Source organism: Gobio gobio (genome assembly GCF_949357685.1).
Source record: "Gobio gobio genome assembly, chromosome: 11".
In the NCBI taxonomy this organism is placed as follows: domain Eukaryota; kingdom Metazoa; phylum Chordata; class Actinopteri; order Cypriniformes; family Gobionidae; genus Gobio; species Gobio gobio.
In genome coordinates, this window is record NC_137104.1 from 53,542,838 (window position 1) to 53,565,639 (window position 22,802).

The 22,802-nt window shown below is 35.5% G+C and overlaps 1 protein-coding gene across 4 annotated transcripts in view; it reads right to left on the minus strand.

The window, feature by feature from the left end:
* Positions 1-21,976, minus strand: part of slc44a4 (solute carrier family 44 member 4) — a 37,865-nt gene extending 15,889 nt beyond the window's left edge. Inside the window, exons 1-12 of one of the 4 annotated variants that reach the window (XM_079829816.1) lie at positions 21,740-21,934; positions 16,393-16,441; positions 14,989-15,062; positions 13,009-13,087; positions 12,832-12,931; positions 8,972-9,103; positions 8,020-8,080; positions 7,779-7,902; positions 7,288-7,305; positions 5,806-5,889; positions 4,586-4,698; positions 689-811 (exon numbers count right to left, since the gene is read on the minus strand). In XM_079829816.1, coding sequence (XP_079685942.1) covers positions 689-811; positions 4,586-4,698; positions 5,806-5,889; positions 7,288-7,305; positions 7,779-7,902; positions 8,020-8,080; positions 8,972-9,103; positions 12,832-12,931; positions 13,009-13,087; positions 14,989-15,062; positions 16,393-16,441; positions 21,740-21,788 — 1,006 coding nt within the window. In that variant the 5' untranslated portion in view covers positions 21,789-21,934. Of the gene's footprint in view, positions 1-688; positions 812-4,585; positions 4,699-5,805; positions 5,890-7,287; positions 7,306-7,778; positions 7,903-8,019; positions 8,081-8,971; positions 9,104-12,831; positions 12,932-13,008; positions 13,088-14,988; positions 15,063-16,392; positions 16,442-21,739 lie in introns of all 4 variants that reach the window. The other 3 variants (XM_079829817.1, XM_079829818.1, XM_079829819.1) reach the window with 3 other exon arrangements.
* Between the last annotated feature and the right edge of the window lie 826 nt (positions 21,977-22,802).

Genomic DNA, 22,802 nt, shown 5'->3' on the forward strand with positions numbered 1-22,802 from the left:
AGTTTAATTTAATATAAATTAAATAAAGTTGCCATGTGAATGAAGCGCATTAGAATTAAAACAGAAATAGCTCTAGTATTTCAATTACATTTAAATTAAATTCTAATCAAATTTAAAATAAATTAAATAAAAAAAAGTTTGTCATGTGAATTAAGAATATTAAAATTCAAAGAGAAATTGAGCTGAGAGATGAAGTTAGAGTTTTTCAATCATATTTAGATTAAATTCTATTTAATATCAATTTAATGTAGTATAAATAAAATTTGAAAAAGATATGTGAAAGAAGCACATTAGAATTCAAACAGAAATCAAACAGATGAAGTTACATTTAGATTCAATTCTCTTTCATTTTAATTTAATAAAGTATACATTAAATACAATTGTTGTGCAAATGAAGCACATTAGAATTAACAGATATAGCTCAAGTATTTCAATTATATTTCAATAGAATTTTATTTAAATTTAATAAAAAAAATTAAAAGTATGTCATGCAAACTAAGAATATTAAAATTAAATGAGAATTCGAGCTGAGAGATGAAGTTACATTCAGATTAAATTCTATTTAATTGAAATGTAATGTAGTATAAATGAAATGTAAAAGGTTATCACGTGACAGCACATTAAAGTTGAAAGAGAACCTGAAGTGAGATATGATCTGTAAAGTGTGTAGTGTGTGTGCAGGACTCACAGAAGGCCAGCCATGTGTCCCGCACCTGCAGATACACCTGGACATTAGAGCTGAAGCCCACGTTACTGAAGGTCAGGCTGGAGCTGACCAGAGACATGTACTCATTATAACAGTACCAGATCCCTGACCACACACACACACACACACAGAGAGAGAGAGAGAGAGAGAGAGAGAGAGAGAGAGAGAGAGAGAGAGAGAGAGAGAGAGAACACACATCATCATCAGATAGTCGGACCGGCCCAACATGCTTCTGCACTGTAAAAAACACCACTTGAAAAAAGTTGAAAAGACTGATTTTGTTGTGTTGGTTCAGCAAAAAACCACACTGTAAAAATCTCGTACAACAAAAAAAAATCTTAGTGCTAATTTCCCCTAGCTTTTTCTTGTTGACTCAACTTTTGTAAATAACAGTTGTACGAACTGAAAATAAGTCTGTGACACACACAAAACTTTTTTTTTTAGTTGAGTCAACTTGACATTATTTGTTTTCTGGAGAGATGCAACCATTCTGTAACACATATTTTGTAGTTGAGCCAATTCAACATTTTGTGTCTATTGGAAATAGAAGTTCTTAAGAATTAACAGGTTCAGATGTAGATTTTTTATTGAAAATGTTTGGTCGCCATTATGTGGATCAGTGTTTCCTTGAGTTGGGCAGTTTGACTCTTGCCATTTTATGTGAGTTTGCGGTTTTTGTAACAGTGTTTAACAAAACACTTAATTTGTTACAAAGAAAGCCGTCAATTTTGGTGAAAATATCTAATTTAGTTTTAGAGTTATAGACATTTATATGAAAAAACACGTAAAAAATGACTGAGACCTGACTTTGATTGGATTTTACTCCCCCTTACTATCAATATTTTCACATTAGGGTATTGATGTTAAGCTATCGACCTATGTTTCCGAACTTCTGACGCTGGTTTCTTCTTGATTGGACTAGCAGTTTTGCAGATATCCGCTAACATTTTTAAAGCGCTAAATTACCGCGATGCACAAACCATACACCGAAATCTGGCAAATCTGGTATCATTGGAATCGGCAAGGATTCAGGAGACAAAAACAGTTACTCCCAAGAAAATAAGTCAACCACAGCCAAAGTTATAAGCATTTGAAAAAAATAATTATCCACTAGGTGGCGCTGTTTCAAAACTTCTCAGGCTCCTTCATGGCATCGTGATGATGACCCATATCGAGTTTTGTAACAATCCGTTCATGTGTTCATAAAATACAGCATTTTAGCACATAATTCAAAATGGCCGACAGCCAAAATGGCTGATATGGTAAAATTGGATATCAGTCGACTGGGCTAACAAGACCACTTTTATGATTTTTGGACAAACACTTCATAAGTTATAAGCAAAAATAGCCATTTTTCGTATCTTCGGACCAGCAGGTGGCGCTGCGCCGAAACGCTGCAGGTCGCCTCAGGTCATGCTCGTGATGACATGTCCCAAGTTTGGTTTGAATACAATAAAGCGTTGCGGAGATATAAGTGTATTTTCGCAACCGCTACGTAAAATTTGTTGCCGCGTTTATCGAAAACGATTTAACGAATTAACTCGAACTTTTTGTCAGCATGGTCTGAAGATGTTCTGGTTAAATTTTGGTGAAAATTAGAGCAATTAGGTTAATTAAAAATGGCGGGAAAATGTTAATGATGGAAAATTGCGTCATAGGATGCAATCGAATTGTCATGAGCCAAGGAATCTGATTTTGTTTCTAGCCCTTTTGGTTCAAAAGTTATTAGCATAAACATGAGTGCAACTGTGGACAGGTGGTGGCGCTAGAGAGATTGAGTTAGAGACTCCAAATTTGCTATAGTGACAGTTGGGACTATCCTCTATCTGTGTGCCAAATTTCATAACTTTCCCGCAAGTGGTTCTATGGGCTGCCATAGACTCCAATGGCGGAATAATAATAATAATAAGAATGCTAATGATCAGGTGATCTAGATAACAGCATTATACAGTGGAGTAGTTTACTACTTTATTCCTGATCAAAAGTGATTATTTGTGAATAATATATTATATTGACCAACAGAATTTAGATTTTTTTTAAAAACATTGTGGGAACACACAGACATCAAGAATCAGCATATGAATCTCAACAATGGTGACATGCTTCATGCCGCAATGCATGCTGGGAGCCATGATTTTAATGCTTTGTTGGCTCCCAGCATGCATTGCGGCATGAAGCATATCACCATTGTTGAGATTCATAAGCTGATTCTTGATGTCTGTGTGTGGCAAAATACTTTCTTTCCCCGTAAAGTATTTTAAATTCAGAATGTCTGATCTGCTGCAACAAAGTTTTGCTGGTAAAATATTGGTCAGAAATAAGATTATTGATTTATTAGAGTTTATGAGGCTGAAAACTTGATCATCTTGGTTTCTTTCTTAGCAACAAATGATGTGTTTTGCTAAACACTGTTGCAAAGGCCACAAACTCACACCAAGAGTCAAACTGCCCAACTCAATGAAACCAAATGATTTTCAATACTAAAAATTCTACATCTGAACCTGTTCATTCTTAAGAACTTCTGTTTCCAATGGACAACTTTTGTTGAATTGGCTCAACTACAAAATATTTGCTACAGAATAGTTGCACCTCTCCAGAAAACAAATAATATCAAGTTGACTCAACTAAATTTTTTTTGTCACAGACGACTTATTTTCAGTTCGTATAAAGGCCCTTTCACACCGGACGCGTAACGAAAAAGCGAAGCGGAAAAAGCTAATATTTTGTGTGCGAATAGTTTGCGTTAAAACCATTCACACCAGCCGCGACGCGAGTTTGCGATGTTTCAGAACTCCAACATTCGCGCCGACAGCTGAGAAACACGGACACGTAATCATTCAGTGGAGACGAGCTTTTCATTTTCTTTAAAAGACAGAGAAGAAGGTTTTGGGTGCAGCCAGTCTTAAAGATCAGAGAGTCTGAAGAGGAGGATGCTAATCTTCTACAGGAGCTAAAACTTTATCATGGCCGGTTCCGCACACACTTTCAAATGTCCGTGGGACAATTTGAGGAGCTCCTCCAGACAGAGACGGTAGCAGCGCATCTGACGACACACACACACACACACACACACACACACACACACACACACACACACACACACACACACACACACACACACACACACACACACACACACACACACACACACACACACTCTAAAGGAACGGCTCGATCCGGAGCTGCTGTGTTTCCAGTTGAGTCACAATGTAAATATTTAAGTGCCACAGTCGTACTGACGGAAACACATTCACTTTCCATAGTCGCGGACACAATTAGATTAAAAAAAAAAATCTATGTATTGATTATAATATCGAAGCCTACAGTGGGCAAACACAGCTGCATCTGTACAGCCGTAAACACAACTACAGCTGTAATCTCGTGAGAAATGCGATACCTGGCAAAGGTTAATGTTGATTGAATGGCTAGTGACATCAACTGGACATTTCGTCACCTTTGTTTCCTTGTATGTGATTGGTTTAAGCCTTTTCTGTCGCTGCGAGTGTTAAAAAAAATCGACATCGAAACGAAAAAAATAAACATTGTTTTTTCGCCACAGCACATTCGCGTTCGGTGTGAAAGCTCTCATTACACAAACAGATGATCAAAAAATAAAACCATCGCGCGAATTATTCGTGCGTCAAAATCACGCGTGCAGTGTGAAAGGACCTTAACTGATATTTACAAAAGTTGAGTCAACAAGAAAAAGTTAGTTTGATTTTTTTTTGTACAACCTTACATTTTTTTTTTTACAGTGTGTCAGCACGTCTGACATTACTCATTAATCTTCAGTTCAGTCACAGTCTCTCAGCGCACATGAGTGTGTGAGACATGTGCTGATGTCATCGCTGTGTAACGAGATCAGAAAGTGGAGCTCACCAAAGGCTCCGACCGCCAAAACGCCGACGATGAGAATCCAGACCAGGACGGGCGCAGTGAAGCGCAGCAGCAGGAGGAACAGAATGCTGACCGCCATCGCAATGACCAGACCCCTGACACACACACACACACACTTACGTCACACATGATGGAACAAACACTGGAGAACTTTATCATTAGGATATAACATTTCAGAATTTGCACGCCACTCCAAATATTTTAAATATTTATAAATAAATACACTCCACACAAAACTTTACAAACAGCTAGAAAGTCAAATGTTTGTTCTAAATTCTGTGTTTAATTACATATAAAAATATACAAATCTATACATTAATTACATAAATAATATATTATTATAATAGATAATAATAAATTAAAATGTAAATATAATAATAATTAAATTGTATACATATGTATTATAACGTATTTGTATTTATGTACGCATATATATATATAAACATTTAAATAATATTATTTTATATCTCCATTATATAAATATATAAATAAAACCCTGAAACTAAAACAAAAAACTACTTGAAATGTAATAAATATTAACTGAAATAAAAACATTTTTTATTTAATTTCTCATTTATGTACTAAAATAACTCAAATAAAACGATATAGACATATTTAAAAATATTATATATATAAATCAAAAACAAGCAACATAATTAATAAAACTTGGACTAAATTTAAAATGTAAATGCAAAAGAATAAAATGAAAACTGATTCAAAATATTAATAAAAACTATAATAGTATCTAAATACTAGATCCTAAAATTATATATAATTATAAAAAATATATATATTATATATATATAACTTATTATTAATAAAACTATACTGTATATGTTTATTAATCTTTTAATAAAATAATAATATTAATAAAATAAATACTTTATTGTTTATTATATATATATATATAATCATGAAAATATAAATTATTATTAATAAAAATAATATTATATATATATTTTTTATTTATTTATATTATAATAAAATTATGCATCTGCATGTTGTTGAAACTCATAAGTACATATACCCAATACATATACAAGTATGAATTTCAGTGCATTATTAACAAAATATCAAACTACTGCATTGATATTAGTGCATTTATTTAAATAAAGTGTTTTTCTCTAAGAGGATCTGTTGAAGGCGATGAATGTTTGACCGATGGACTCGATCAGTGTGAATGACACAACATCTGGACTCACGCTACGATCCACTGCCACGACTTGGCGAAGTCCTCGAAGATCCGCAGGCCCACGTCTTTGGCGTTGAATCCGTTGGTCAGGTCACTGTGAACACACAATCAGCATCAGACCAGCGACAGGACACACACACACACACACACACCGCCCGCCGGACACAACAGCTGGGGACACTTTACAAAGCATTTGTCAAAACTCACAAATGAAGCTCTGAGAGAAGCAGACACACACACACACTAAAACCACTACAGCTACACATCCTCCACCCTACACACACACACACACACACACACACACACTATAAAACCACTACAGCTACACATCCTCCACCATACACACACACACACACACACACACACACACACACAGACTAAAGCTCTAAAACCACTACAGCTACACATCCTCCACCCTACACACACACACACACACACACACACACTATAAAACCACTACAGCTACACATCCTCCACCCTACACACACACACACACACACACACACACACACACTATAAAACCACTACAGCTACACATCCTCCACCCTACACACACACACACACACACACACACACACACACACACACACACACACACACTATAAAACCACTACAGCTACACATCCTCCACCATACACACACACACACACACACACACACACACAGACTAAAGCTCTAAAACCACTACAGCTACACATCCTCCACCCTACAGACACACACACACACACACACACACACACACACAGACACACACACACACACACACACACACACACTCACGTTTGTTTTTGTGAAATGTGGGGACATTCCATAGGCGTAATGGTTTTTATACCGTACAAACCGTATTTTCTATCCCCTTACACTGCCCCTAAACCTACCCATCACACACACACACACACACACACACACACACACACACACACACACACACACACACACACACACACACACACACACACACACACACACACACACACACACACACACACACACACACACACACACACACACACTGCCCCTAAACCTACCCATCACACACACACACACACACACACACACACACACACACACACACACACACACACACACACACACACACACACTGCCCCTAAACCTACCCATCACAGGAGACTGTGCAGTTCACTTTCTGTGAAAAAAACCTCATTCTGTGATTTATAAGCATTTTGAAAAGTGAGGACATGGGGAACGTCCTCATATTTCACCCTCTCCTTGTCATCCCCATGTCATTATACACATTTGTGTCCTGATATTTCACAAAAACATGCCCACACACACACACACACACACACACACACACACACACACACACACACACACACACACACACACAGACTAAAGCTCTAAAAGCACTACAGCCACATGTCCTCCACCCTACACACAGACAGATGATCAGGATGAGACCCACACACACACACACACAGATGATCAAGATGACACACACACACACGGACACTCTCTGTCCATCACTCACTTTGAAGCCCCTCCAGCACTGGCAACGAGAGAGATACGCGTCAGTAAACGACACACACACACACTATACTCAACATATTCAACTACACTCCTCAAGTGGACACAAACCTCCGTCCTCACTGTAAAAACTACTTATGAATGAAGAAAATCATTAGTTTTTGTTTCTAAACCCGGTTTTCTAGTAGTGTCTGTATATAAATCGATACAGTCTGAACTCATTAATAATCTTGAATATATGAGACAGATGAAGTGTGTGTGACTGATGCTGAGATCTAGAGCATGTGATGAGCACAAGATGAATTAAAACATTTCATGCACACAAATCCTGATTCACTGAGAATAATGTGTGTTAACTATTATTTATATACTATTATAATATTTGTATTAGTTAATACAATGTTATATGTTTTTTACAATGTAATAATGTTTTTACACGTTTGTGTGTGGAGTGTGTGTTTGTGTGTGTGTGCATATGCATGTGTGTGTATTTACCCTGTAGCGTTCATGATCGCTGCCACAGTCTGATTTTTAGTCAATCCTGGAAGACTGAAGTTGTCAGGAATGTTACTGGGATTAAACGCATTTCCTCCGAGACTGGGCAAACACCGTCCCAACACTAGAGACATACACACACACACACACACACACACACACACAGAGAGAGACGGATGAGTGAGGATATTAACAAGAAGCAATGATGTGGTTCTCAGTGTCTTCATCTTCGGTCACTCACCAGAGGATGTGGGTGTGTAGAAATTAGGACACAACTCTTTATTTATAATGTCCATAGTCGTCTGAGAGAAAGATACATTAAAACATGTAAGAAAATAAACACATTGTTCACATTTTTCTTTATAAGCGAGTGTATATTGTCAAAATTTATGATTTTTGACACAGACAAACACACACTCACACACACACACTCACACTCAAACACTCAACACACACACACACACACACACACACACACACACACACACACACACACACACACACACACACACACACACACACACACACACACACACACACACACACACACACACACACACTCAAACACACAGATAGACACACACTCACTCACACACACACACACACACACTCAAACACACACACTCAAACACACAGATAGACACACACTCACACACACACACACACACTGATTCATACACACTCAGACACAAAAACATACTCACTCACTGTCACACACTCACTCATTCACACACACTCACACACACTCAGACCCACACACACACACTCAGACCCACACACACACACACACACTCAGACCCCCCCCCCCCCCACACACACACACACACACACTTACTTACTTACTCACTCACTCACTCACACACTCACACACACACACACACACACACACAGACATGCTTACACACACTCACATATACACTCACGCACGCACACACACACACCCACACACACACACACACACACACTCACTCACTCGCTCACTCACTGACACACGCACATTCTCACACACACACACACACACACACAAACTCACTCACTCACTCGTTCACTCACTCACTCACACACACACACACACACACACACACACTCACACTCACACACACACACTCACTTACACACACACACACACACACACACTCACACACTCACACACTCACACACTCACACACTCACACACTCACACACACACTTACCAAGTTAGTTCCTTGCAGCTGGAAGGAAGGGACGCAGAAGTCCTGTTGGAAATAATTGGCTGGTTTTGCGTTCGGTAAGTAGGCGAGAGGAGACAAAGCCCAGAACTCTGACGGACACGACTTCACACACACCTACAGCAGCAAAACAAACAATTACTGTCACACACACACACACACACATTCAACACAGATATCACGATTCATGAAAGGTTATCGCTCAGATGTCGCTCTTTCAAAGGTCAGGCGTTTCCAGTTCATTCAATTCTTCAGCAGCTCTTCGATGAGCCAGTGCTGTAGCTGTAGTATCATTGAGACACTATTATAGCTCTTTCTTTATTAGAAGTTCACTTTTATTTTTCTATTTTGTATTTTCATTTAATTTTAGTAATTTGAGTGTGTTTTTGTCATTTTGATTAGTTTATGTGTTCTAATGTCTATATTGTTTTTATATATTTTTATTTTAGTTTCAGTGTTTTAGTTATTTTAGTACATCAAGTTAAACTCAATGCAAAGGAAATGTTTATGTTACATAAATATATATATATATAAACACTGTCGGGTGGAAACCTTGTATCTCATTTTACATAACTATTTTCCACCCTTTACGTCTGTCTGTGGGTTTTGCAAATATTTTACCAATGAAAAGCATTAAAAAGTGCTTGTGATTAAACCTCGTAATTGCATTGGCTCCTCAAGCTGTCAGTCAAACCTCATAGCTCCGCCCCTCCTCAATCATGAATGAAGTGCCACACACAGTTCGGAGCGTCTCTGCTTGTTTGCAATGCAATGGTAAATAAAGAACTGTTTCTTTGAAAAAGTGCAGTGTTTTCTTTACTCAAGAAACACTATATAAATATATATATATATAAATGCCCTCATAGCTACAGTAAACTTTATAACCTGTAAGTTGATGAAAATGTAATGCGGACAATGATGGACAAAACACAAATCTCCGACATCACTGGTCAAAAACCACGTAACTCCATTTGAGCTTGATTTTGGTAACATGTTAATAATACAATGACATGCAAGTGTCTGGCCATATATAAAGCCACAATAACACAACGCAGCGTTTAATTACTTAATAAATACAGCGTTTTTTCCCATTTCCTGAAAAGTCGCGTTTTTGGAAATATGAGGTTTCCGCCCGACAACGATGATATAGTTCAATGTGATAGGCTGAATGTAAACATAACACTGTAATCCACACTTTCCACGAATCACAGCAACCCTCACATATTATTTAATATGCAAATATGCTGCCCAATCATAGCAGTGAGCATCTACACTGAAGTCTTAAAACCACTTCAACTCTGCAGCATATTCAGAATTATTTTAGAGAATTAGGCATATCTGAATTTAAAAGAGCGCCCTACCCACATACATTGGAGTAAATTGATAAAAATTGTCTCATTTTACAGAAAACACTCAAAATTTTAACACAATGGTGGCATATTGCATATATTCTATTGTATTTATTCACAATTCTATGATAAATATATATAAAAAGTCATATTTTGATTTATTTTTTAATTAATTTGTTATTTGAAAATCTGTAATTTTGATTTTGTTTGGTATTCTTCCCTTCAGAAAGTTTCTGTTGATTCCACTAGGTGATAGTAAACAGGGGGGGGGAGGAATTTTCTTGATATCTCCTTCCAAAAAAAAGTTATTGAGATGAATCTGTGCAAATTATCTAATAACTCCTCCTCATCTGCATTGATTGACAGCAGCCGCTGGGAAATCGAAAAGATGGCTCCGCCTCCTCAACGCTGTAAAGGGAGATCTCGGGCTCTGATTGGTCTAGAAGCATGATCGACGTGTCTATAGAGAGCTGAGATACTCTGCTTTTTTGACGTATGACGCAATACGTGATGACGTCATCAAAAATGACGGCTAACAAAGACGATCAAAACTAAGGATAATAAGAGTATTTGTCTGCGTCGCATGTTTTGATCTGGACATCGGTGACGTATCACAGTGTGGTTTGGCCATGCTTGCTCACAGACATGTGAAAATGGTCTCATTTTGAAGAAAACAACCTAAGGAACGAGCTGATATAGCGTTTGAGGCTAGTAGCTCCACAATGAGGTAGTGATCCGAAACAGGAATATGACTTGTGTGTTTGCTTGTTCAAAGGAGTCATTTCCATCTTCGTGATTCTTTTGATAATAACGTTACTGTAAAGTGTTGGATCGGTGAAATTAATTATTGAGGGTGAGAGCTTTCATTTGATCTATGATTTGTCTATTTTTAGTGAGTTTGTGAGATATAAATATGAAATTTGATATTCATCATATGATTTTCTCAAGTCATATGCGGGGGGGTTGAATTCAGACCATATTATCTTCTTCTATGTAACAAATGCAAAAGTGATTGGGTTCAAGAAAGCTGAGGTTCTAATCTTTCAAATAATATCATATACACTCACCTAAAGGATTATTAGGAACACATACTAATACTGTGTTTGACCCCCTTTCGCCTTCAGAACTGCCTTAATTCTACGTGGCATTGATTCAACAAGCTGCTGAAAGCATTCTTTAGAAATGTTGGCCCATATTGATAGGAGAGCATCTTGCAGTTGATGGAGATTTGTGGGATGCACATCCAGGACACGAAGCTCCCGTTCCACCACATCCCAAAGATGCTCTATTGGGTTGAGATCTGGTGACTGTGGGGGCCATTTTAGTTCAGTGAACTCATTGTCATGTTCAAGAAACCAAATGATTGGAGCTTTGTGACGGTGCATTATCCTGCTGGAAGTAGCCATCAGAGGATGGGGACATGGTGGTCATAAAGGGATGGACATGGTCAGAAACAATGCTCAGGTAGGCCGTGGCATTTAAACGATGCCCAATTTGCTCTAAGGGGCCTAAAGTGTGCTAAGAAAACATCCCCCACACCATTACACCACCACCACCAGCCTGCACAGTGGTAACAAGGCATGATGGATCCATGTTCTCATTCTGTTTACGCCAAATTCTGACTCTACCATCTGAATGTCTCAACAGAAATCCAGACTCATCAGACCAGGCAACATTTTTCCAGTCTTCAACTGTCCAATTTTGGTGAGCTTGTGCAAATTGTCGCCTCTTTTTCCTATTTGTAGTGGAGATGAGTGGTACCCGGTGGGGTCTTCTGCTGTTGTAGCCCATCCGCCTCAAGGTTGTGTGTGTTGTGGCTTCACAAATGCTTTGCTGCATACCTCGGTTGTAACGAGTGGTTATTTCAGTCAAAGTTGCTCTTCTATCAGCTTGAATCAGTCGGCCCATTCTCCTCTGACCTCGAGCATCAACTGGCATTTTCTCCCACAGGACTGCCGCATACTGGATGTTTTTCCCTTTTCACACCATTCTTTGTAAACCCTAGAAATGGTTGTGCGTGAAAATCCCAGTAACTGAGCAGATTGTGAAATACTCAGACCGGCCCGTCTGGCACCAACAACCATGCCACGCTCAAAATTGCTTAAATCATCTTTCTTTCCCATTCTGACATTCAGTTTGGAGTTCAGGAGATTGTCTTGACCAGGACCACACCCCTAAATGCATTGAAGCAACTGCCATGTGATTGGTTGATTAGATAATTGCATTAATGAGAAATTGAACAGGTGTTCCTAATAATCCTTTAGGTGAGTGTATATCTAGTTTTTGTGCTGCTCAACGTATAGATTTTATAAAATGATTATATTGATGCAATATTGGACCCACAGGTGAAGTCTTAAAGGAGACAAGCCCCTATTAAATGGAGTGTTCAAACCAAAAGGTCAAAAACAGAGTCGAAAACGGACAAATTATGACAGACGTAACATTATAAGTGGAGCTCAGGGCGCGTTATAAAGCAGTAACCGATCTCTCTGGTACCTGTGTGGTGGGACACTGGAGACCCTGCAGAGCCGCAGCCATGATGTTGGTCGCCAAGGCACATTTGAGGATGTCAAAATACATGACGCTGGGTTTATCCCTGAGAGACAGACATGAGCATCAGACAAGCACAAATCAAGCCCAGAAGATCCTAGAACGACTGACGGAAAATCTCACTTGTTCGCTCCGATCCCGCAGAACATTCCCGTGGAGTTTCTGGGATTCAGAACATGTCGAGGGTCTCCGTACAGCCACGCTAAGGAATCAAATACACACATGTTAGTAGCAGAAGAGCCAATAAATGTGTGTTCATTCACTGCTGGAGTCTTAAAATCAGTTTGACACATGTTTTGTTCTCATCTGTTAGTGTCAGGGCAGTTAAATCCATAATATTACTGAATATATTACAATTAATATTCAGTGATATTCAGAAATCCGCACTGACACTATCAGATGAGAACAAAACATAAACTCCTCAAGCTGTCAGTCAAACCTCATAGCTCCGCCCCTCCTCAATCATGAATGAAGTGCCACACACAGTTCGGAGCGTCTCTGCTTGTTTGCAATGCAATGGTAAATAAAGAACTGTTTCTTTGAATAAGTGCAGTGTTTTCTTTACTCAAGAAACACTATATATATATAGATGTGTATTCATTCACTCCTGGAGTCCTTTAATCAGTTTGACACATGTTTTGTTCTCATCTGTTAGTGTCAGGGCAGTTAAATCCATAATATTACTGAATATATTACAATTAATATTCAGTGATATTCAGAAATCCGCAGTGACACTATCGGATGACTTCATGTGGTCCATAACAACAGCCCTGAAGCGTGTAACATCACTGTGACTGTAATGAAGAGTCGTTAGACTGTAATTAGTGTTTGGTTTGGCCTTCATTAGCTGGAGTGTGATCGCAGGTCTTCACAGAGAGTTAATGAGCTCTCACACACACACACACACACACACACACACTGATGTCAAGAGTAAGAGTCCAGCTTAGCAGAATATCAAAGCACGTGCATTAAATATCAGTGTAATCTAATGCAGCATTTAAAGTGGGTCCTTTTGTCTTATTTGTGCAAATTATATTATATTAATTATATAAAAATTATATTTTGTCAATTTTTGTATTATATTTCATTATAATAAAATAAAATAAAACTAAATGAAATAAAATGAAAATATATTATATTATAATAAAATATTTAATTTTATATAATTAAATATTTTATTTTTTTAAATAGTATTTTATTATTATTATTTTTTAAAATATTATTATTTTTAAAATAGTATTTTATTATTATTATTATTATTATTATTTAAATATTATTATATTTTATTTAGTGCTGTCAAATCAATTATCACAATTAATCGCATCCAAAATAAAAGTTTGTGTTTACATGATATATGTGTGTACTGTGTATAATTATTATGTATACATAAATACACACACATGCATGTTTATACTTAAGAAAAATATATATATTTATATATAAAATATTTATATATATATACATATATAAATTATACAAATATATATACAGTATATACATGCAAATATTTCTTAAATATATACATGAAGAAGGATTTGACAGCACTAAATAAAATATAATAACATATTTTATTTTAAATAATAAAATAATATTTTAAAAATAAAATAAAATGTATGGTTATATTTTATCAAGTGCAAAATTTGAATTGGTTCCCTTTTGAGTTGGAATTTGAATTGAACTGGCAACAACAAACTGTCGCGCAATTCCAAGAATGCATTCTGGGAAATGAAGTGTTCTTCCACACGGGTCAACTAAAGGTCACTTACATTCAAATTGAAACTACAATTCCACATTCTGTTCTCAAATGACATTAAATAACATTAAAAATGATGTTTTACGTTTGCTTTTAAGATCTGCCTTCATCAATTATACTCCGTTTTATATAGAGAGTTTACACAGAGAGCTAAATAAACAGTCACATTGTGTTACCCATAAGCCCCTGCGCTCTCCAGCATTTACATACTACACATTAAGGAGAGGCAGATCGAGGTAGATTTCCATAACGCTTTCAGGTGAGAGTAAACACGCGTCAATCCACAGCGAGTCTGTGTGTGCGTTCACAGAGATGAGAGAAGACACAACCACAGCTCAAACTCAACTTACCCAGAATGCCCACCACCATATAACCCACGATCACAGTCATGAACAGAGCGCAGCATATGATGTCTGTACAGCTCCTACACACACACACACACACATTACACATCAACAACACATTATTTGTACAATTTCATTATGATTTTTTGGCATGTTTTTCATAACAATTACACATTAAGTTATCATAACTGTAATAATGTATGACAAAAAATAATAATGCTTAATGGTTAAATTGAAAAATTCTTTTCATTGTTGCCTAATTTATTATGGAAAATACCTCATGAGAATGATAAGAAATACAGAATAAATAAAAACTATTAAAAATGTAAATGTAAAACAAATCTAATGAAATTATAAATATAGGACAATTGCAATTCTGTATTTATCTGCTGCCTAATTTATTCTAAAAATATAAAAGTAAAAAATATATCATGAGAATTATCAAAAATAAATACAGATTACAAAATGCATTTATTAAAAAAGTAAAAAATCTAATTAAATTGTACATTTTTAATTGTAATTTTTTTAAAATAAATTATTCTAATATATATAATAAATATATTAAATATATGATATTATTATTAATAGTGTTAAAGTGTCCAATAGGCCTACAACTATAAATATATATAAATTAAACATTTATAATTTAATTGGAATTGTTTTACATTATGTATGTATGTATGTATGTATGTATGTATGTATGTATGTATATATATATATATATATATATAGAGAGAGAGAGAGAGAGAGAATTATAAGCAATATAAATTACAAAATGCATTTATTAAATAATGTGAATGTAAAATAATCTAATGAAATTATATATTTTTTATGTATAATTTTTTTAAAATAATTTATTCTAATATATATTAAATATATTATATATTAATACATACACACACACATATATATATATATATATATATATATTTGTTTGCTGCTTAATTTATTCTAAAATATATATATAAAAGTAAAAAAATATATAATGACAATTATTATAAATATAGATACACATATAAAATGTAATTTAATTCATCTGTATTTTTTGGCAGCCTAGTTTATTCTAAAAAATTATAAAAGTAAAAAAAAATATTATAAATTTAGCATGATTACAGAATGTAATTATTCTGTATTTAATTACTTTGTAATTTATTCTAATACATATATAATGCGAATTATTATAAAAATAAAATAATTTCAGAACTCAGAGCTAAAACTAACGTCACAAAAGATATCATTAGGCCTTTACAGGCTGTTTTTAATGGAAATATGATTCGTCATGTAGATGTTTGCTCAACACACACACACACACACACACACACACACACACACACACACACACACACACACACACACACACACACACACACACACACACACACACACACACACACACACACACACACACACCTGTTGTGAATGGGGCCGCTGAACGTGGGGTCGAACTGAACTGGAGCTCCTGAAACACAAGCAGAGATTAGATCAGCACAGACTCATGATGGATCTCTCCAGGCCGTGATCGCTCACACACACACACACACACATCCTTTATTTAGTTTTGAGTGACAGCCGTTCAGCAGGAACCACCGATCAAATGAAAACCACTAATGACACCGAAGTGTTTGCTTCCTCTCATTAAATCATTATAATGATGAAACACAAGTGTTCAATTATTTCAAATCAACAGAAGTTGAAACCAAAGTGCTGTAAGTAATTCGATTTATGAACAAAACATTAATAATAGTGGGCAAATGGAAATGTTACAGCATCAGCGGTGTGACAAACTAATGTGTGCAATTCTACAGATGAACAGAAGACTTTCAGATGGAGCTGATGGTGTGATGGAGTGAGTGTGTGTTTCTCGTCATGTCGAGTGCTAACGCTTCTACCCCTCACACACCAGATACAAACAGAGACAAATGGAGGGGATTTGAATATCATTTGAATTCAAAGATGGAGCCGAGCTATACTGTTCACTCCTATAGGAGTTCAGGAAGCTCTTGAACTTTATACCACACAAGACTCTGAACTTCACCTGCACATCTGTTGCGGGATTTACCACCAAACAATTTTCACTCACAAACTGATAGTAAACTACACATTGCAAGTGTTGATTTAAAACACTATACTAATCAAATGATAATCACATTTACAGCTTCGAAAAATATTTTTTTACAGTGTGCATACGAGCATTTACTTCTGTGTGTTTATTCACATCTGTGATCATTTACTAGAGCTGCTTGTTGAATGCATTTATTTATTTTATTATATTTAATGCATTTATATTTATTGATTTATTTATTTTAATGCATTTAAATGTATTTATTTACTTATATTTAATGCATTTACATTTATTTATTTTAATGCATTTACATGTATTTATTTATTTATTTATTTTAATGTATTTACATGTATTTATTAATTTATATTTAATGCATTTATATGTATTTATTTATTTATTTTAATGCATTTAAATGTATGTATTTATTTATATTTAATGCATTTACATTTATGTATTTATTTTAATGCATTTATATGTATTTATTTACTTTATCTATTGATATTTAATGTATTTACATTTATTTATTTATTTTAATGCATTTACATGTATTTATTAATTTATATTTAATGCATTTACATGTATTTATTTATTTATTTTAATGCATTTAAATGTATTTATTTATTTATATTTAATGCATTTACATTTATTTATTTATTTTAATGCATTTATATGTATTTATTTATTTTATTTATTTATATTTAACGCATTTACATTTATATATTTATTTATTTATATTAAATGATTAGATTATCTATTGGTTCTCATTTAGAGATAAACGATGGAGAAAGAGCTTCTTTGTTTGTTTGTTTAAATTAAATGCATATGTGACTAAATACAAGAAAAGTCTCTGTATAACACATTTGAATTATCATCAAAGCTGAACTCTTATAAAATATGACTATAAGCCAAACTCATAGTGGATGGTGGTACACTCTAAAAAATGTTGGGTTAAAAACAACCCAAGTTGGGTTGAAAATGGACTAACCCAGCAATTGGGTTGTTTTAACATTAAGTGCTTAAAACAACCCAATCGCTGGGTTAAAACAACCCAATCGCTGGGTTAGTCCATTTTCAACCCAACTTGGATTGTTTTTAACCCAGCATTTTTTTAGAGTGTACTGATGTTAACATGCAAGTTTGCTACTTATTATTCTGTTTTCTAAGATGTAATGGTTGTATTAAAACTGAAAAGCAGTTCATCTGTCAAGTTGATGCCAAAAAAAGATCCACCAATAGCAAACCACCACCATCCAACCAGACAGCCAATCAATTCCCCACAGACAAAATCAAGCCCCGCCCTACATTTGTTCCTGTTTGAGAAGCGTTTCCCTCAGAAAGACGAGCGCACCTTCTGTTTCACGATGGCGTTAATGTCTAGATGTTGACGTTGATGTGAGGCAGAAAAACAAGATCTTCTGATCCGTTTTAATATTTGATCCAAAACATTAATGTTTTGTGTAATTACTTCAGGAAGAAATAGGAGAAAAGACTGCGATGTAAAATATTAACTTGCTTCATAAACTTAAGGTACACGGGTACAAGTGACGCTGTAAATAAGTACGAGTGGAGGAAGTCACAACACCTAAAAACAGCAGGAAACTTTCTCCCCATGAGCCACAGACTCCTGTGTGGTCAACACCAGGACTAAATCAACCACAGCGCAGAGAAAACATCACAACACAGTCTCTAATGCTCACCAGAGCTGCGTTTATTTGATCAAACATCGGAAATATTCCTCCAGTGTAGATCAGATGTTCTCTATGTGAATATACAGTAAAGTGTCATTTATTCCTGTGATCAAAGCTGAATTTATCATCATTACTCCAGTCTTGATGAATTAAACTATTCATTTCTTTCAAAAACTCTCACTTAGGCCACACACACACACACACACACACACACACACACACACACACACACACACACACACACACACACACACACACACACACACACACACACACACACACACACACACACACACACACACACACACACACACACACACACAGTGAGTTCTAGTCATGCCAACGAAAGATCATGTCAGACCAACCAGTTTTTCAACCTTTTTATGTACAATCCAGTCTCATGTTACACACACACACACACACGGTTATTTGCCTTCAGGACGCAGAACATTATCCCCATATGAGACGTTTACAGCATCGCGTAAAATAAAGGGTGTGCTGTGTAGACTTTATGTGTGGTTTTATTGTGTGAAGCATTAGAGGTTTACAGTAAACCACACACACACACACACACCCAGATCAGAGATCACACACAGATGCTTCCAACATATCCAGAGTAGAACACAACAACAAACCTCAACTTCACTAGCAGAAAACTCAACAGGAAACTGTTTAACAGGAAATTTATTACAAATGACGAGGTAAAAAACACCACGTATGCATGGAAGAATCGCTCACACACCGTAAGATCAATAACATGCATTTAGAAAATAGACGGTGAATTTTCATTTCACGCCAACTTTAAAACAACCTCTTGAGGAGAAAATCTGACAAAACTTCCCTTTAGACATTAGGGGTCAAATTTGAAAATAGTTTAATAAATTAAGCACTTATTTGAATTTTAACATGCAATAAAGTCCTTCCCTCACTGGTCAAAATGACCCGAAGCCCTAAAATTATACTTTTTTTTTGGGGGGGGGGGGGGGGGGGGGTCAGCTTATGTCATTTTTTATGTTTTTAAAGCAAATTTTGGGAGATATTTTTTAAAATTACGTTTAAATTACTAGATTTTGTCAATAAATAATATAATTAAGCAAACAAGCTTATAATTTAATATTTATAATATTTTTAAACAAATTTCAAGCAATTTTTGGAAGATTTGTCATTATTTCTTATTTTATTTACCTCTAAATTTCTAGATTTTATCAACAAATAATATAATTAAGCACACAAGCTTAATATATCATTTAATTTTTATAATATAATTTCTATTTTTTAAAGCAATTTTTGGGATATATTTTATTATTTCTTATTTTATTTACCTCTAAATTACTAGATTTTATCAATAAATAATATAATTAAACAAACAAGCTTATATCATTTAATTTTTATAATATTTTTTGTATATTTTTTAAAGCAATTTTTGGGAGATTTTTTATTATTTCTTATTTTATTACCTCTAGATGTTATCAATAAATTAGATAATTTAACTAAATTATAACTTAACCAATATATAACCAATACATGCATAACCTATAACCAATACATGCATAACCAGATCAAATCAGCTCAAAATCTCTCACATTGGGTCAATTTGAGTGTCTTTGCCGACCTCTTGTCGAAAAAAATAAATAATATACGATGATATTTAATGACTCTTGCCACTTGATGGTCTTATAGCTCAATAATGGAGCGGATGAGCAGTTCCGCTGGGTCCTAAAGTCAGTTCATCTCTTCCAGATACACATCATAAAATACATTTTTTGCTAAAGTTCTAGCATTTTTAGTTTTAATTTTGAGCATTTGTTATGTTTTTCTGTGTACTGAACCATTCCATTAATTCCTAAAGGGGTCAAATTGATTTTTTTACTTTTTTTATTACAACCACATCAAATCCTCGAATCCAGTCAATTTTCTGTGTATATTCGTGATTTGAAAAAAAATTTTTTAATGAGTTTTGTGTCAAAATGACCCAAGGGAAGGATATACAGTATATACTGTATATGGGTTAAGGTGTGGGCGAGTATAAACAATAAAAGTGTTAGTATGCCCTCATTCAGCTATAGGTGTCATATCTTTCCAGGAAACTATTTCAAACTATCTGCACACTCCATCAAAACCAGCTAATTAAGTGCTAAAATGAGTCAGCGTCTTCCTTTTCTAAAACACACGGGAAATGTGAGTGTGTGTGGTTATGAATATCTGGTTGTTCCTGGTTTAAATGTTGACCAACAGGCTTGTTACCCAGTAACTGAAGCTCCAGAGAAATGTGTTATCTCAGGCTTTCTCCCACTGAGGAAAATACACACACACATCAGATCCTGTGTACTAAAACACACATACTTCACATCGTTCCCGTTGCTCAAAGGTACACACAGGAAGAAGAGCATTGAGACATTCGTGAGTGTGTTGAAAGAGATAAACGAGAAGTCATGCTCTGACGCTTCCTCAAGACTTCTTTATATATTGTGGCATCATAAAGCATGAGCTCTTGAACTGTCATGGCATCATAAAGAGCTATGAATGAGGTCAGGTTGTAACTTCACAATGCCTCTCAGTAAATGAAGATGTTCACACATGGTCCGGTCAGAATGAAGGGCGGTGAATGACCGGGCAGGTTATGAGTGTTCAGGTCTGTTTAACAGGATCATCTAATGCACAACTCAACCGTTACAAAACAACACACACCGTTTGCAAGAGTCACTGTGAATGACATATGCCATAATTATATTATTAATTATAATATTATATTCCTCTATTTATATGCCTTCCATTAAAGTCGTATGTGTGTAAATATATAGCTACATATTAAAAAATTATATATTATACCCCAGATCGAGGGGAAACAATAACAATGACACATCACGGGAACTGTCAATCATACTGTATATTGATTATAGAGCCTATATCAAAACAATCAAGTAAACATGAAATAATCAGCCTGTTGCATTATATTAGATTCCCCTGAGAAATGTACTCACAAATACACATTTAGAAACGGTCTTACCATACTCCGAGTTGTTTTGCTCTTCTTCATCTCGTTTTTTACCGCCCATTTTTGCACTTTCATGTGTTTAAAATAACAAATGTGTGTATGATCTCGAGCTGTTTCACTTCATCTGCATCGATAAAGTCCAGTTTCGGCGCTCGCGCGGATCTTAGTTGCAGTGCTGGTGTATTGTCTGTAAATCTTTCAGTAACTAAGCAGTGTGATGACGTACACGGCACCTGCCGCTGCGCGCTCCTCTGGCTCACCTGTACGCGCGCTCCCGTGCACACGCGCGCGCGTCCTCTACCGATTGCTGTTCATGATTGCTGGAGGAGGAAGAAACTTGTGGAATGTGGAGGAATGAGAGTTTTCAGGTTTCTCAGTAAAAATGTGTTTTGACAACTAACGACGCCACTGATGTTTGTGATAGATCTTTTAATAAAGTGACAGATAATGACAGATAAAGACAGATAAAGTGACAAATAAAAATACATAAAAAATAATGAAGTGTTGTGTCGATGCGCTGTCCTGTATAAAGGCGCGGTCACGTTTACTGTTGTTCGCGCGGCGAATTTTCACGCGATCGGGAATTTCACGTGAAGACGAAAGATTTTGCATATTCCCCATATTTTGCAACATGGCAGCTGGTTTAACCAGCTCGGGACCAGCATAAACCAGCTGCCATATGTTTAAAAACATACCTAGCTGTTTTTTCAACAGGGTTGTTCAGTTTGGTCACTTTCGAAATTTCGCTAATGTGACGCATAAAGTGCTTGTGTAATCAACAGTTGCTTATCATGGACGAAAAACATCTATTTAGCGCATTCTTACTATTGTGGTTAATATAACGCTTGAAAATGCGGTTATTCACATTTCTACCTTAACGTGTAAATATAAGCTACTCTATATTTCATTAACAAATGTAGATATGTAACTCAAAGTTTCTGTTTAATCATTTATTATCATTCTAAATTAAAATTTATCGTTGTTTATTATATCTATCATCATTAGCCTCTTATCCAAACACGAAAGACCTGACTTTGACCTGGATTTGTTGAGTTCTCTGTACAGTAACACTGAC